Source organism: Amia ocellicauda, chromosome 15 (assembly GCF_036373705.1).
Source record: "Amia ocellicauda isolate fAmiCal2 chromosome 15, fAmiCal2.hap1, whole genome shotgun sequence".
In the NCBI taxonomy this organism is placed as follows: domain Eukaryota; kingdom Metazoa; phylum Chordata; class Actinopteri; order Amiiformes; family Amiidae; genus Amia; species Amia ocellicauda.
The window spans coordinates 22019770-22037356 of record NC_089864.1 but is presented as its reverse complement, the minus strand read 5'-3'; the positions used below and the strand labels follow the sequence as shown (position 1 = coordinate 22037356).

The 17587-nt window shown below is 41.3% G+C and overlaps 1 protein-coding gene across 2 annotated transcripts; it reads left to right on the top strand.

Annotated features, from left to right (window-relative positions):
• The first annotated feature begins 390 nt into the window (after window positions 1-390).
• fkbp4 (FKBP prolyl isomerase 4) lies at window positions 391-10957 on the top strand. Of its 2 annotated transcripts, XM_066724002.1 has the most exons (11): window positions 391-514; window positions 649-811; window positions 2285-2429; window positions 2960-3102; window positions 3655-3775; window positions 5033-5189; window positions 5459-5549; window positions 7561-7644; window positions 8115-8300; window positions 8518-8757; window positions 9507-10957. In XM_066724002.1, exons 2-11 carry the CDS (start codon window positions 719-721, stop codon window positions 9615-9617), a joined length of 1371 nt encoding a protein of 456 aa, XP_066580099.1. In that variant the 5' UTR covers window positions 391-514; window positions 649-718; the 3' UTR covers window positions 9618-10957. The 2 variants fall into 2 exon arrangements, with proteins under 2 accessions (XP_066580099.1, XP_066580098.1); XM_066724001.1 differs by having other exon boundaries at window positions 423-811.
• The last annotated feature ends 6630 nt before the right edge of the window (window positions 10958-17587 follow it).

The window sequence follows — 17587 nt, the reverse complement described above, 5'->3', positions numbered from 1 at the left end:
CATTCCACCTGAGCTGTTAATTAGTTAACTGTATATATTGTTTAATTAAATAAAGGAATTAATCCTTCCCCATGTCTTAAGTGTGAAATCATTGAAAGAAATTTCTGGAACCTATTCAATTAGAACACTGGCCTATTATAAGTTGTACGTGTTTCTTGTTACACGGATATTTTGTGACGGTCCCTGCTGGTCAACGCAGCTCCCTGGTCGCTTTCTTCCAGCGCAGGTTTACGGAGTTCTGCGCAGATCTGCAGAAATCCTCCTCTCCCATTGGTGGAGCCGCGCATATCTGCGGACATCTGCGCCACATGAACGCAGCTCTCTCTCTCTCTCTCTCTCTCTCTCTCTCTCTCTCTCTCTCGAAAGTTCTGCGCCCTTCCTCCCTGTGCGGAAAGCGATTTAAAGTGCTCGGCGCTGACAGCCCTGCTGGACAAAGCGCGGCGCACACGCAGAGCGGCTGTGTCTGCGCACTGAGGAGCTGCTCTAGTGAGGACTGGCAAAGCAGCGTGCTCTGGTACACATAAAACATTGCATCTGTTTTTAAGGCATCTGTTAGTGTTTGAAGCTGCCTTGCAAAGTTTGATTAATCCACCAAGATCGCCTGGCTGACTTGCATATTTCTTTCCCGTGTGTGTTTTTGTACACCAGTCCAGCCATCGAGACGTCGTTGTTCGGTTTGTTTTTTGCAATCCGCTAAAACGGTCACAACTTGCGCACAATGACTGCAGAAGAAGTGAACAGCGAAGCCCAGCAGGCCATCCCGATGGAGGGGGAAGATATCTCGGAGAAGAAAGATGGAGGGGTTTTAAAGGTAAATAAATATTATTTAGCAGAGGACAGGCATGCAGTTGCAGGCAGAGCTGCAGCCACTGAAGAAGCCGCGCTTTGATTGACTGAGTGCTTAGTCACCCTTAGGCACAGTTCGTTACTCTATGGATGCCTAAGTTTCACATGCACTTTTTAAATAAATACCTGCAATATTATATGAGCCACCGTATTTTAAACGCATGCCCATGCCAGTGTGTCAGGATTATAATGGATTCACTTGTTAAATGGTCAACTAGCTCTTGCATCAGTTATTTCAGGGCTGTCAGTGGGAAACTAGTTGGATGTGTTCAGGCTGAACTGCCGCTTCTGTTTGTGTGTTTGTGATGGTGGCACAAGAGTGCCAGTCCGGGGCCGCAGCACATCTTTGTAAATAGTCCTCCTGGTCTAGTTGGCCTTTGCAAGCAACTGCGCTTTGTCGTCATAATAAACCGTCTTTCACAACCGCTGCGTCCGGCACAGCACCGACTCCCGGCGAAAACAAAGCAGGGCTGCAGGCGTGTGTCAGAGCCGAGCATGGAGACGAGCAGGCCGGCAATGGGCGCCGCACGGAGCAGCAAACGCGTGTGCACGGCGAGGCCCGGAGCCACAGCCAGCAGGTGCGGGCCGGTATAGCACCCGGAACCCGGCTCGGAGCATCCTAGTAGTAGTGCAAAACTACTACTACCCTATCTTTCGGTGAAGCTTGAATGGCTTGGCCTGGGTGTTGGGGTGCACGTGTTGTTACCCCTGTCGGCATGGTTTCTGTGTCGTGGAAGTGATCTGCGCTGATTTGTTTTATGGGGGGGCAACCTTGTGCTTTCGCTTTCGCAGACTAACATCTCTGCGAGCAGATCACTTCCTGGACCGATTCATTATTTAGGACGATGGGTGGCTTGTGGGTCGCAGTGCCTGTCGGGTAGTTCTTCTAGAATCGTGTTCTAGAACACCCTGGAACAAATGCGCTGTGCTCAAGTGTGCCCCCTGGCCCCATAGTCACAGGGCAGTTTAAGATGAGATTTTACAGTTTCCCTGAAATAAACCTTCATTTAATGTAGATTGCAGGGTAATCAAAGAGCAGTCTCATAATACAGTCCTGTAGGAATCCTATTATTTCTCAAAGCGTCCCATGATCATGTGACCACGCTATTTTTACAATTGTCAATATTACAGGGGTAAACGTGTGGGTACATAGAAATGTACATATGCATTACAGGGAATAACTAGCTCAGAATGATATACAGGTGTAAATAAATGACTTTGTAGTTTGGTCTTATAGTAAGAGGCTTATTGCATTCACAATCACACAAAGTCGTGATATTAGCCATTGGCCAGTTACTTTGTGTCTCCCCTGTTGTATGTACTGTCCTTGCTGTTATATATGTATGCAAGTATAAGCAGTGAAGGCTACAATACATAACGGGACAATACAGGTGCTAGAAACAACTACTTTAATGTCTTCTCTCCCTCTCCTGTACAGCTGATTAAGAAAGAAGGCACTGGAAGCGAGCTGCCCATGATCGGAGACAAGGTGTTTGTGCATTACACGGGCACATTACAGGATGGAACCAAGTTTGACTCCAGCCGTGATCGGGAAGAGAAATTCTCATTTGAGCTCGGCAAAGGTGTGTGTCTTCTGATATCTGGGCTTGTGCCATGAGGTAGATTACGTCCTCGTGCAGTCTGAGGGTGTGTTCCTTATGTATACATCTAATACAAAGGGAACATATAGGCCTACTTAGAGAGGCTCTCTACGATAGGAACTGTGTCCACCGATTCAAACAAAACTTTGAACATTGCTCTAGTTCTCGTCCTGGGATAGTTCCTTGTTTATTTAGAAGAGTGATTTGTGCTAATGAGGACAGCCTATTAATCATTGGGTTGTTTTTTATCTAGTGCCAAAACTGCAGAAGACATATTGGAATATGTAACTTTAAATTGTCACTTGGATTTTGTATAAGTGTCATGATGTACTGTTCTGAATTTTGGAAAATACATCGATTTAAAATATCCCCAGATAACGAGTTTGAGAAGGAAAACTAACTCATCTCTCGTTAAAGTACACATTAACATTGTTGCTAGCAAAGCTTTGTTTATGACTTAAAATATGCTGAAAGTGAAGATGCATAACAATGAACATTGTTGTGGTCCACAGGTCAGGTGATTAAAGCGTGGGACATAGGTGTTGGAACCATGAAGATCGGAGAAGTGTGCCAACTGATTTGCAAGCCTGAGTACGCCTATGGAACGGCAGGCAGTCCGCCCAAAATCCCTCCCAATGCCACGTTGGTGTTTGAGGTGACAACCCTAAAAATATAGCCTTATAATAAATCTTTAAATATACACGTTTACAGCAGATTAGAAACGTGTATAGATGCCATTGGCAATCTTAATAATACCAAACTCCACACTTTGCAGAGAATTCTCAGTGCTCCTTTTTCATAGCTGTTCCAACTGTCAGAAGCTTCAAAACTTCTAAACATTACAATAATGTCAGCCACCACGAGTCCTCGCCCAGGCAGAGACTGTAATAAAACTCAAGTGACCGTTAGGTACTTGCAAGGAAGCCAAAGGAGCACAATTGATGTGGCTGGGCAGACATTTACTGTGAATTGAGACGTACTCCAGAGTAGAGTTTATTCCTCAGAGATCTGAAGAGTCTGGGTGTATGACGTCTCCTGCAGAGGTGAATAGCAAGCGGTGGGAATTAAGAGCAGTTCTGGTAATGCAAATGATGAAATTGGAAACATCACTGAAGGGAAGGCCACTCTAATAGGCATACAGAATGTAGTTTTTGGTTGGATATTCCTGTCCCTTCTGAAGTGCTCATCTCACCTTGGACTCCCTCAGGTAGAGCTGTTTGATTTCCATGGAGAGGACCTCACAGACGAAGAGGACGGTGGCATCATCCGCAGGATTGTTACAAAGGGAGAAGGGTACACCAAACCAAATGAAGGGTCTTCTGTTGAAGGTAACTACACAAGCCGACAAGCTGCTCACAATATATTCAGTTGAATCCAAGGTCAAACTGTGTCCATAATGACTGCTGCTGTCCTGAACTAGACCCTTTGCACATGGCCTGTAGTCAAAGGTTCACATCCTGCATGGCTGGTTTGGAGCCAAAGATTCAAAGGTTGTTCAGATTTGCGGGTTATTAGGTATTCATGCAGAAGCAGACCCATTGATATGCATTTCATAACATGTCTCTTGGCTCCCAACATCTTTGTGCTAGGTGTCAGTGTTTAATTGCGGTGTATTTCATTGTTTTGTATGCTTTCTGTGGTTGTTGTATTGGTTCACAAAATTGCTCCCTTGCAGTAAAATCCAAATACTAGTAATGTTCTGCATAGACAAGACGCTATCAGACTCAACAATTTCGTTTCTGGCTTCCTGGGTGTTTGTTTTTAGGCCAGACCTCCCAGTTTTGTCTGCAAAATGTTTCACTTTTAGACCGTCATGTTGTAGTCTTGTGTACAGTATTCCTTGTAGTGCCTCAAAGATGGCCATGTTTGCAACGCTTTCAGTTCTTATCCTTCTGATGGTCAGTGAAAATCACAACCTGACTTTATACACCTTTGGAGTACCAAGCGTGTCCTGTAAATAAAATGCCACCTTGTGTGCAATCAATAAAGTTGTAATATTGGCAAGCTAGTGTATGGTATATAATCTTTTAGCACTTATTTCCATTTGCCATGGTGCTTGTGCATAATTGTTTATTTTGTCCTTTAGTTTTCAAGTGGCTCATCATATTTTTAAATATATATTCCTTTCCATGTCTAACATTGAATTAATTAATATACAGTGAAGCTCTTGCACTTTGTATCAAGATAACCATCAGATTCTTAATTTCCAAAGCTGGTATTGGGAATCTGACTGAAGCAAATGTCCAGTATGTAATTGAATGTATTGTTTATGCATGTAACATTTTTAATTTTATATAATGCTGAATGTCAGTAATGTAACTTTACTTTTAAAATGAGGCATGGAGAGAAGGAGCTCATAGCAGGAGTTGAATAGACTTGTAATTGGTTAAAAAATAACCCTGTTTAATGAAGACATTTGTTTTCACAAGTAAATGCTAAGTGCTGTACTTTAAATGATGGAGCCAAACCAGTTTTTGTGTGTTAAAACCAACTCAAAAGTCCTGACGGCGCATCAGGAAAGCAATGTCACCTGCAGCACGTTGTTGTTCTGATGACTGTTCATAGCGCTGTCTTCTGCTTTACAGTGAGTCTGGAAGGCACGTTAGAAGATCGTGTATTTGACCAGAGAGAGCTGAAGTTTGAAATTGGAGACGGCGACACCTTGGGCATCCCTGTAGGAGTGGAGAAGGCTCTCCAGGCCATGGAGAAAGGAGAAGAATCTCTTCTCACCGTCGCTCCAAAGTAAGAGCATTTCTGGATTCAGGGTTGAAATGGAAACAATTTCATTATACTTGTTAGTTCAGAACTAATATTAAAACATCCCATCGTGCATTTCTGTTGTCAGTATGTGTATTGGAGATGTGTAGTATGAATGGAAAATGGTGAGTACACTTCTAAGGTGTACTGTATTTGGTACCTTTTGAATTCATACCCAGTGTAAAAGGGCCCTTTGACATTGATAATGGATATAATGTAAGGTATATAACAAGTTTGCTTTCTCTGGTTTGTAGGTATGGCTTTGGCATGGCAGGAAATTCCCAGTTCAACATTCCCCCCAATGCAACCCTCAAGTACAAAGTGAAACTGATCAATTTTGAGAAGGTAGGTATAGCTCTAGCTTCTCCTGTGAGCTGGAGTTATTGAGAGCAGAGTAAAAAGAAATGCATTAACATGGAAGGAGCTGCTTTATCATTCCTTATCTTTTTATATGAATTTGTGAAAATCGCATCATAGCAGCTTACACAGACGAGCACGGTTAAACTTTTTCAAGCTCTTACTGTGGCACCGCATAGTGGTCCCATACAGGACACGTAACCACAGCTTTTAGACTGTTTTTGTCAAGACTTTTTTGTTTCTCGTCCACTGAATGATGCATCTCGAACTACAGTGCATCCGGAAAGTGTTCACAGCGCTTCACTTTTTCCACATTGTTATGTTACAGCCTTATTCCAAAATGGATTAAATTCATTATTTTCCTCAATTCTACAAACAATACCCCATAATGACAATGTGAAAGAAGTTTGTTTGAAATCTTTGCAAATGTATTAATAAAAAACAAAAAAATGCACATTCACAGCCTTTGCTCAATACTTTGTTGAAGAACCTTTGGCACCAATTACAGCCTCAAGTCTTTTTGAGTATGATGCTACAAGCTTGGCACACCTACTTTTGGGCCGTTTGAAGGACCTCTCAAGCTCCATCAGGTTGGATGGGAGCGTCGGTCACAGCCATTTTCAGATCTCTCCAGAGATGTTCAATCGGGTTCAAGTCTGGGCTCTGGCTGGGCCACTCAAGGACATTCACAGAGTTGTCCTGTAGCCACTCCTTTATTATCTTGGCTGTGTGCTTAGGGTCGTTGTCCTGTTGGAAGATGAACCTTCGCCCCAGTCTGGGGTCCAGAGCGCTCTGGAGCAGGTTTTCATCAAGGATGTCTCTGTACATTGCTGCATTCATCTTTCTCTCGATCCTGACTAGTCTCCCAGTTCCTGCCGCTGAAAAACATCCCCACGGCATAATGCTGCCACTGCCATGCTTCACTGTAGGGATGGTATTGGCCAGGTGATGAGCGGTGCCTGGTTTCCTCCAGACATGAGTTCAATCTTTGTTTCATCAGACCAGAGAATTTTGTTTCTCATGGTCTGAGAGTCCTTCAGGTGCCTTTTGGCAAACTCCAGACAGGCTGTCTTGTGCCTTTTACTGAGGAGTGGCTTCCGTCTGGCCACTCTACCATACAGTGCTGCAGAGATGGTTGTTCTTCTGGAAGGTTCTCCTCTCTCCACAGAGACAAGCTGGAGCTCTGTCAGAGTGACCATTGGGTTCTTGGTCACCTCCCCGACTATGGCCCTTCTCCCCCGATCGCTCAGTTTGGCCGGGCGTCCAGCTCTATGAAGAGTCCTGGTGGTTCCAAACTTCTTCCATTTACGGATAATGGAGGCCACTGTGCTCATTGGGACCTTCAATGCCGCAGAAATGTTTCTGTACCCTTCCCCAGATCTGTGCCTCGATACAATCCTGTCTCGGAGGTCTACAGACAATTCCTTGGACTTCATGGCTTGGTTTGTGCTCTGACATGCACTGTTAACTGTGGGACCTTATATAGACAGGTGTGTGCCTTTCCATATCATGTCCAATCAACTGATTTTACCACAGGTGGACTCCAATCAAGTTGTAGAAACATCTCAAGGATGATCAGTGGAAACAGGATGCACCTGAGCTCAATTTTGAGTGTCATGGCAAAGGCTGTGAATACTTCTGTACATGTGCTTTTTTTTTTTTGTTTTTTGTTTTTAATTTGCAAAGATTTCAAACAAACTTCTTTCACGTTGTCATTATGAATTTAATCAATTTCGGAATAAGGCTGTAACATAACAAAATGTGGAAAAAGGGAAGTGCTGTGAATAATTTCCGGATGCACTGTACTTATGCCTTGTACCTTTCACTGTAAAACTATATGTACAATGTGGATATTAAACTGGTATCAGATGAAAGCCTGCTTTTTATTTATTTTTCAGGCAAGCCTGCCAAGAAGGGAAAGCATTTCCTCTTCAGCAGTACATTGCTATAGTTATTTTCTGAGTTTTTATTTTTGTTGTATTTGTATGTTGTTCTCCAGGCCAAAGAATCCTGGGAAATGAACACCGATGAGAAACTAGAGCAGAGCCGCATTGTGAAAGAGAAGGGAACTCAGTACTTCAAAGTAAGTCAACCATAGCGTGAGCTATGTAATTGTTATGTAATAGCTGTTATTATTTACATGTGTCCCTAAATGTGCAGTTCAATTATATAATCCAGTAGATTTATATTACAATCTACAATCAGTCAAACCATAGGGACACCTGTAGATCTAGTGTATCCTAAAAACTAGGTCTACATTATGACATTGTAATAGAACACCAATTTGTGCAGTACAATTATTTGTATGCACTGGAGGTCGCACAGGTAGTACATCCTCTATTTTTGCTTTAACACTAGATGCATTGAAATTAAATGAGATATAAGGGCACGTGAGAACCTTTTGTTAAAAATGTTACTCTGCATATCCAGTTCCAAAACCACTGCATACTCCAGGAGTTTATATTCAAATATTTTATTCATACATAACATTTTCTGGTGCGAAACCCAAACAAAACCTTTGATCCACTGACCGTTTTTCCTGGTCTGTTGCAGGAAGGGAAATACAGGCAGGCAGCAATGCAGTACAAAAAGATTGTGTCATGGCTGGAGCACGAGACGACGCTGTCCGAGGAGGATGAACAGAAGGCCAAAGCCCTGCGTCTCGCGGCTCATCTCAACCTGGCCATGTGTTACCTCAAGGTGCAGGAGGCCAGCCAGGCCCTGGAGAACTGTGATAAGGTATTGTGGCCCTTTAGGCTTTTAACAAAGTGTTCCAGCATGCTTTCTAAACCTTCTGTTTCTGATTTAAGTGTGGCCAAACCAGATATCAGTTTATTAAAGATATGCAAATCTGTGAAGGAGAACCCAGAAGTCTTAATCATTTGCTTGTTAATTGTAACGTAAGCATTCAGTATGAAGGGTAGTGACAGGAGGTGACTGTGTCTGCTGCTCTCAGGCCCTGGAGCTGGACAGCAATAACGAGAAGGCACTGTTTCGGCGTGGCGAGGCTCTCTTCGGCATTAAGGAATTCGAGCAGGCCCGGGACGCCTTCCAGAAAGTTCTGCAGCTGTACCCCAGCAACAAGGCCGCCAAGACGCAGGGGGCCGTCTGCCAGCGGCACATCAAAGAGCAGCACGAGAAGGACAAGCGCCTGTATGCCAACATGTTCCAGAAATTCGCCGAGCGGGATGCCAAGGTGAGTCGCCAGGATTTCTCTCACGGCATAAAGCGATCCCGGGGACAGTTCCTTATGGGGACACAGAGGCGTGTTAAACTGTCTCCAGCTCCTCATTCCCACTAAAAGGAGTATTGGACTGGATTTTTTCTTTTTTTGGTGGGGGGGGGGGGGGGGAGAGGTGGGATTTCAGTAACATTCCTCAGAGCAAGGCAACCCTGATTTCAAGTCAAATTTGTGTATGTAAAATTTGTTCCTTATTGGTATTTTTCAGATAAGCAGGAATGTACATTTCTTGCTCTAATGACTACTTAAAATGTGCATGCTAATTGACAAATATGTCAGCCAGACTTCAAATTCCTAAGCAAGTTTTTTAAATGTGTAGTTCTACAGAAGAGCCACATGAGGGCAGCAGTCTGATTCATGTGCAGATTAGCTGTACTCTGTATTTTCCATTTGTCATATTTATTTGGAAGTTTGGTGTTTAATATTAAACATGGGTTATGCTTGGATGTTTACCACGGATATAATTTTCCTTCAACACGTTACCAAATTTTCCATTACTATAAATAGGAAAGAGTAAATCTATTACTAATGTTATCCAAGTTACACATTTTTTCTACATTCAAATTAAAAAACAAAAAATGTTTAAATGGCATCTGTTTCAAGTCAAATGTCTTATACTTAACTGGTGTGTAACTGTGGCAAAAGTGCCGCCTCCCTTTCCTGTCCATCTCTTTCAAGCGAGCTTTGCGATATCTCCTCCTTAGAAAGAGGCAGAGAAACCGAAGGAGGTGAAAGAGCCGGAGAGCAGCGAACATCAGAACGGCACGGAAATGGACATCGACCAGAACGCAGCACAGGAGCAGATGGCAGCATAAACGGGTCCTGTTCGTTTCGTTGTTTTCCTTTTTTTATTCATTCTCTGTAACTTAATGAATTGTGATTGTAGATTGTATTTTTTTTGCGGTAAGGGGAGGAGAAATTTCACTTTGGTAGAGCCCCTGATAATTTAAACAGTCATATCCCTACCTTAGTGTTGCTGGTTTAAACACATTTCTCCCCTCTTTTTTTTTAAATTGATCTCGAACGGCTCTGCTAGGCGACGCCTCCTGTCCTTCGGTGAACTCCACTCTCGTTCATCTGGACTCCGTCTGCAGTTTGAATTGCTTGGCCTAAGTGACGTGTGCATCCTTTCTGTGGCTCTTTGTGCCCTGGAAGGTCTTTATTCCACAGATGCAAAGAGCCAGTCCTCAGCAGCTGAGTGCTTTCTGTGCCTAAGAGTGGTTTTTTTTTTTTTTTTTTTTTTTTTTATCCTGGTCTTTACGTTAAGTTTACAGCAAGTGTAAGTCTAGTCACTTTGTGTTCCAAAATGCTGCTGCTTGTAAACTTAGGGTGCTTTGCGGGTTATTTAGGGGTGCAGGGGTATCTATTAAGTACTTGCAATGTACAATAAAATCCAGTTAACAGGATGCACAGTGTATTATGGTGGGGCTGTATCAGGATAATTCCATTGTTTCATGGTATTCATAATCCAATGTCTTTAACATTTTCCAGTGGTTAAAAGGATCTTCGTTTATGCATGTGGAAACATCAGGTTTGTTTGATTGGGGTGAATCTCACGACTGTTTCTACAAGCAAAAACTTCAATTTTTAGCCTTACCAGATCCCTTTATATTAAAACATTTGAATGTCATGTGGAATTGAGTTTAATTTCTTAATTATATGGCTACATGTAAGAACAAGACCAAAGTGGCTGATTCCAAACTGAACCGTATAGCCATTTATCAAACAATACCCCACTGGGAAGGCCGGGCTGTGCCAGGCTCGTGTCACTAACTGAGAAAGGGAATTTACTCTGTGTGGGGCACTGAGGTGGTTTGGCCGGCAAGGTGCATGTGTTCCTTTATTACTGACTGCTGTAGAGGAAGAGTGCTTGTTCTCTGTCCAGGAGTAAATCTGTTGTAAAGCAGACTATGGGGTGAATTGCAACTATCTACAATAAGGACAAATTGTATAACTGTTCCCCTGACTGCATGTGTTCAGCCCCTGAGTACTGATGGAGAGCAATCCAGGGCTTTCCTGTCACCCATAAGGCCCTGCACTGATCTGACCAGCTTCTTGGCTTTCCTCCTTCTAAAGCTTAATGTCTGATGCTTTCCTGGGTGTTTCCTCTTTCAACCACTTTTTTTATTCTTCAGAAAATAAATATTGGATGGAATCTTACAGTCTCATGCATCACGCTTTGCAAGACATGGCTCATACAAGTTTGCCTGTTGTCTGTAGCCATACCTTTGTCGACCACAAGTGTCTGTTTTTACAATACAGCTCTGGAAAAAATTGAGACCACTTAACATTGATTTCTGAACTTGGAGTGGGCTCTCAAATTTTTTCCAGAGCTGTATGTTGAGCTGTATTTTATACCTCCAGCCAGCAGGTGCCCCTCTAGTTTATGATTGACCTGTAAAGACCAACTCACTGTGCAGAGTTTAGCCGTTTCCCGGGACAGGGCTCATGTCACTCGAGGACTGGAAGAGTTCTGGAGGTGTACTGACCATTGTTGCTAAACTGTATTGTTTTAGGATCCCACGGTTATGTTTAAAGGTGTGTTTTTTTTTTACCACAAGTTTCTTGGTAAACTTGCTGTAAGTGAAAACGGGTAATTTCCAGAGTGCAGGATTCTATACACAGTATTCTGATGCTAATAAGAGGTAATGGACATCTCCAAGTGTGATTTCCTTCGATTGACTCAAAACGGACATCTCTACAGAGTGCTTTTCTGATGTGCTGTTCGTTAACATTTTGAGTTGTAGTCACTGGCCTGGGGGGTGGTTATGCTTGCTTAAGTCATTGTAATACACAACACTTAGTTACTTTTCCTGCCCGAGTGCGTTCCACTGTACAAACACTTTACCGTTAGATCATAGGTTTCCTGGCAGCTTGCTGGTCTGGTGCTTAAGAGTGGAGTGGTGACTGAAAGTGTAAGATTCCAGCATTTCCTTTTTCAAAACGTGTTCATGAAGACTTTCTCTGAGGTGTATGTATTTGAACTTTCTTTTTTGCTTTTTTTTTTTTTTTTTTTTTAATTAAATAAATTTTATGAAAACAAACTTAACTTCCTTGATGGGTTGAATGCATGTCTCACACTATAAAATGCACAGAGGGCCATAGTGCCTGCTTTAGATTTGACTTCCATCCTGTGGAAAGTAAAACTGATACTTTTAATAAAACAAAGAAACCATTATCTGAGGAAAATCAGTTTTGTTCACCAACAGCTGATAATGCAAATACCGAATGAGGTCACTGAGTGGGTTAGGCTAATTGTATTTTTGTTCTGTCATAAATCACCCTAGTTATCATTGCATATTCGCAGCAGTGATAGGAAATGTATTAAAGCTCTGAATTGTGCTTTATTTGAACCGCATCTCAAATCTCTTGATACGGCAGTCAATTCCTTAAATAGTTTGTTTGGTATTTGTGATGGGCAGGATAAACTCTTCGATGATAAATATTTGTTTCCTTTGCCGGACTAAAATAAATACTTTCTGATTGCAACATCAACAAATAAGGTGAATTGACAGCTTCCAGGTGTGTAGATATCCTTATAGCTTCTCTCTTTATCAGCTTACAATGAATTGCCTCATTTCAGTCATCGCCGGGGTCTTCTGTGAGAGCTATGCAAATTGCTGTGATTTTCAATCCGCTGTTATTAGTGAGAACTGAAAGCTAACGGACCAGTGCCCTCTGTTGGCTGAGGAAGTGGTAGTGCAGGTTTAAACGTGTTTGTGCTGTTCTGCATTACCGCTCTGTGTAGGGGAAAACATATTTTTGTATCGATTTTATCTTTACCAAAACCCACGTCAAGTCTACAAACCCTTAAAACCTGCTTCAGCAAGTATGAGCTTGTTTCCTACCCCCCCCGCCCAAAGCCTTATCTACACCTGGCCTTTTGAACTGTATTAATTCCTTACAATCTCATTACATCCACATTACACAGAGAACTGTTGTTTGGATATCCCACACTACGTGATTATTATTAAATGTTTCCTTTAACCACCTTCTCCGTATGGATTGAAAAAGCAGAACTGCACAACTGCGAAGAATGCTGCTGGTCCAGCCCTAGCAATGCCTGACCAATGGATGTGCTGCTACTGCGATCACCTTCTCACAGACGGCCAATGAGCTGTCCTATTCAATCATGTGCTACATGCTTCTTGACACGGGGCACTTACATTTTGGAAACTTTATGGAGCAGTCAGTATTGGCAGTCAAACTTACGGCTCCATTTAGGAGACGTTACTGTACTTAATTGTGCTTGTCAGAAGCTAGCAAATGAAAAAACATTGTAACAGGTCACAGGATTTTATATTTCTCTTTTCGAGCTGCTGAAGCTAGGTATATTCATCTACAGGGGAGGCATTTTAACCAAAATATGTGTATAACCTGTGCCACCTGGAATTGTATATTAACTGTGGAATTCCCCCAAAATATTATAAACGCCCATAAATGTGAAACAGTTATCACAAATTGTATAATTATCCCCACCAAAAGATGAAAACTCCAACATTCACTGCTATACCAAAATAAATATGATTTTGAATATAGACTATGGGAGGAAGTTTTATATTTTAAGTATTATTTTACATACACGGGTTGTACACCACTGAAAAGCATTGATGTAACATAAGATGAACTTTCAACTATATCAGCTAGTCTTGTTAAACATACTATGTAAATGTTTGATTAAATATTTCCCTGTTGCCCATAGTTTGCTTGTTATTGTGTGTGCACATGTTAGTGTGTAAGCAAACTAGCAGTTTTGCATTTTTCTATAATTGCTATTATTTGTATACATTTTGCACAGCATGCTTTTCCTCTGTAGTGATGACTACAGCCTATAATTACATAGCACCCTGTAAACTGTGTCTCGGAGTTTCAAATGCAAAAGACGATTCTAATGCAAGACACAATATCAAAATATTACTAATATAATGAATATTTGCAGGTCTTTTCTCAGTTCATACACAGAGAAAAAGGTTTTACTGAGTGAGTCATGTAATCCCTTTTCCTGTAAATGTTATAATAATGAAAACTTATATCCATTACTTTATTATATTTTTAATGCATGGTTGAAATGTGTGATCCTAATATTTGTCATATGGTGACAGGCCCCTATTTGTATATTTTAAATATGTGATGTGTTAGTCTGTAATCCATATATTTATTTTATAATTAGAAAATATATGGTGAGGTTAATTTCTACAATATATTTTCAACATGTGAAATTCATATATGGTTTACAGACTAAAATTATAGTTATATATATATATATATATATATATATATATATATATATAATCTCTCATTTAATGTGCCTCTTGTTTTATCAGCTGTGTGCACATAAATAGACTGGTGGAGTAATTGAGAACATTATTTGGATCGAAAATTGTGAAAACCCTGCCTCCCTCAAGGACTGGAGATTGTCTCATCTACTGTAACATTTGGGAAAAGTTTGTGTTGTTTTTGCTTTCACTCCAGAAGACTACAGTACAAACATGCATTCAGTACGGTGCTACAATACAACGATCTGCCGACTCAGTCCCCCTAATGACATATCTGTCTGACCCTAAACATATCCCTATGGGTTTACAGCCATGGTATGGTTTGCGGCTTCTCGGTGAAGAATGTGTGCTGTAAGTGTAGTTTATATTCTGGGCGGCTCGTGATGGCAATGATTGCATCGAGGTGCATATAATTAGTCTGTCCTGCATCTTTCCATTTCGTGTTACACCGCTAAATGGTGCTAAGAAGTTTTCAAATTGTGGGATATTGTCCTGTACACTAGCATTACAGAATGCAAGGAGACGCACATTGCTTAATTTAAAAGGTATTTAGGGAGCGGTACCTCCACTCCATTTCCTTATTAGTATTGTGAGTATGTGTCATTTGTTTGCTTTAACACTTTGCGTCAAGCAGAGAGATGGAAGTTACTCTTGAGAGTGATGCCACACAGATGCCTTGTATGGAGTCCTGGAAAAAGCAGACTGTTGCTTCATATGTTGACTGCTTTAGAAATCTAATGAAAACGTCAACTGAAACCACACATACAATCCCTTTAATGCTAATAAGGAAACAGTTTTTTTGGTAATGAAATACTACTCAGTAGACTTTTACATAAATTAAACAAAGAACAAGTTATATCAGATAGGACTTTATCCTCAGCTGAATTCCATTTCCGATCAAAATAAAAACATCTGAACCTTGCAAAAACAATATAGCATCATTTCCTATTCGGTTTATGTGTGGAAGTTGAATCAGGTGGCTGAGGACAGACAGAAAAACCTCCAGGGTTTCTTGGTGAGATCATCTGAGGTATATTTCTGTACCCTGGATAGAATCAAGTGTAGAGTGCTCTTCTATAGATACATTTAATATTAAGTCTTACTCTTTGAATTAAATGTATTATAAAATATTAGGCTCTAAATGATAAAGTCTTGCATTCTTAGCCCATAGCAAAAATGGTTTCAATTCAAAATACATACACACACATATGTATGTATATATATTTGTTACTGTACTTTAATCCAGTTAATTTGAAAGTTGTGTTGTTAATTTTTTACAACCTGAAAACACCTGGACGATTGACTTGGGAGTTGTCAAGTCTATTGAAAAGTCTATTGCCGAGCTTCAGACAACCCATAATACACCATGCATTCAAGAGACTTGCAGTCTTTGACAGCAGGCACTTAAGACAGCAGGCTGCAGACAAGGCTGTCATTATGTTTGGCGGTGGGTGTTGGGCAGAGACGAGGCTGAATCACTTTAACTAGTCCTGTTTCTGTGCACAGTTCTGCAGTGGGTGAATTTCCAGGTCTTAAAATGCCCAGAGAGAAGTTTTTCCCAGGTACTTAGGTGTTTGATGCATGAAGAAAGGAGATAATAGGCTACTGTTGAGTCAAACAAATTCCCACATAATTTATAAAGAAGCCACATCCATCCACATAAGTAGACTGAATTCTATTATAAACGTATATTATTTATGTAGATAGGTAGAATTATTTTAGAAAATACATACACTCACCTAAAGGATTATTAGGAACACCATACTAATACTGTGTTTGACCACCTTTCGCCTTCAGAACTGCCTTAATTCTACGTGGCATTGATTCAACAAGGTGCTGAAAGCATTCTTTAGAAATGTTGGCCCATATTGATAGGATAGCATCTTGCAGTTGATGGAGATTTGTGGGATGCACATCCAGGGCACGAAGCTCCCATTCCACCACATCCCAAAGATGCTCTATTGGGTTGAGATCTGGTGACTGTGGGGGCCAGTTTAGTATAGTGAACACATTGTCATGTTCAAGAAACCAATTTGAAATGATTCGACCTTTGTGACATGGTGCATTATCCTGCTGGAAGTAGCCATCAGAGGATGGGTACATGGTGGTCATAAAGGGATGGACATGGTCAGAAACAATGCTCAGGTAGGCCGTGGCATTTAAACGATGCCCAATTGGCACTAAGGGGCCTAAAGTGTGCCAAGAAAACATCCCCCACACCATTACACCACCACCACCAGCCTGCACAGTGGTAACAAGGCATGATGGATCCATGTTCTCATTCTGTTTACGCCAAAATCTGACTCGACCATCTGAATGTCTCAACAAGAGACTCATCAGACCAGGCAACATTTTTCCAGTCTTAAACTGTCCAATTTTGGTGAGCTTGTGCAAATTGTAGCCTCTTTTTCCTATTTGTAGTGGAGATGAGTGGTACCCGGTGGGGTCTTCTGCTGTTGTAGCCCATCCGCCTCAAGGTTGTACGTGTTGTGGCTTCACAAATGCTTTGCTGCATACCTCGGTTGTAACGAGTGGTTATTTCAGTCAAAGTTGCTCTTCTATCAGCTTGAATCAGTCGGCCCATTCTCCTCTGACCTCTAGCATCAACAAGGCATTTTCGCCCACAGGACTGCCGCATACTGGATGTTTTTCCCTTTTCACACCATTCTTTGTAAACCCTAGAAATGGTTGTGCGTGAAAATCCCAGTAACTGAGCAGATTGTGAAATACTCAGACCGGCCCGTCTGGCACCAACAACCATGCCACGCTCAAAATTGCTTAAATCACCTTTCTTTCCCATTCAGACATTCAGTTTGGAGTTCAGGAGATTGTCTTGACCAGGACCACACCCCTAAATGCATTGAAGCAACTGCCATGTGATTGGTTGGTTAGATAATTGCATTAATGAGAAATTGAACAGGTGTTCCTAATAATCCTTTAGGTGAGTGTATACAGCATGCAAACATAATCATAACCATATGTAGACAATAAGTACGTTTATTTAATTAATTGGAGACCCCTGTGCCTCCACACTCCCTGTTCATGAAATCCAACTACTTGTTGTCCTGAACATTAAATAAATTACAATAATCCGTGTGTCATTAAAGAGCTGTCACAATATTTTACTTCTTTTTATTTTATGAATTGATTTATTATTGATTGTTAAATAGCATAATATGTAGTAGTAATTTTAAACAAATCTATTATTATGATGATTATGTCATTACATCCAGGTTTGGTCTTCTAAAAAGGTTCACGCAGAACTCAGTCATTTTAAAACCCATTCTGTCTCACTTTGTGTAATTGTGGAATCCACGTCTTGTCACATTAGAAAGGTAGCAAGGCTGTTAGGACTCAGCGATCAAATGGCATTTGGAGCAGTGGGGGGTCACTGTGGATGAATGGCCTATGCTCTTTATTTCCAAAACATTGCCTGTCACACATACTTTGGCGTTGGATGATCCCACACCATTAGCCTTCAGACAGCGAGGGACAGACCCTGCCAAAGA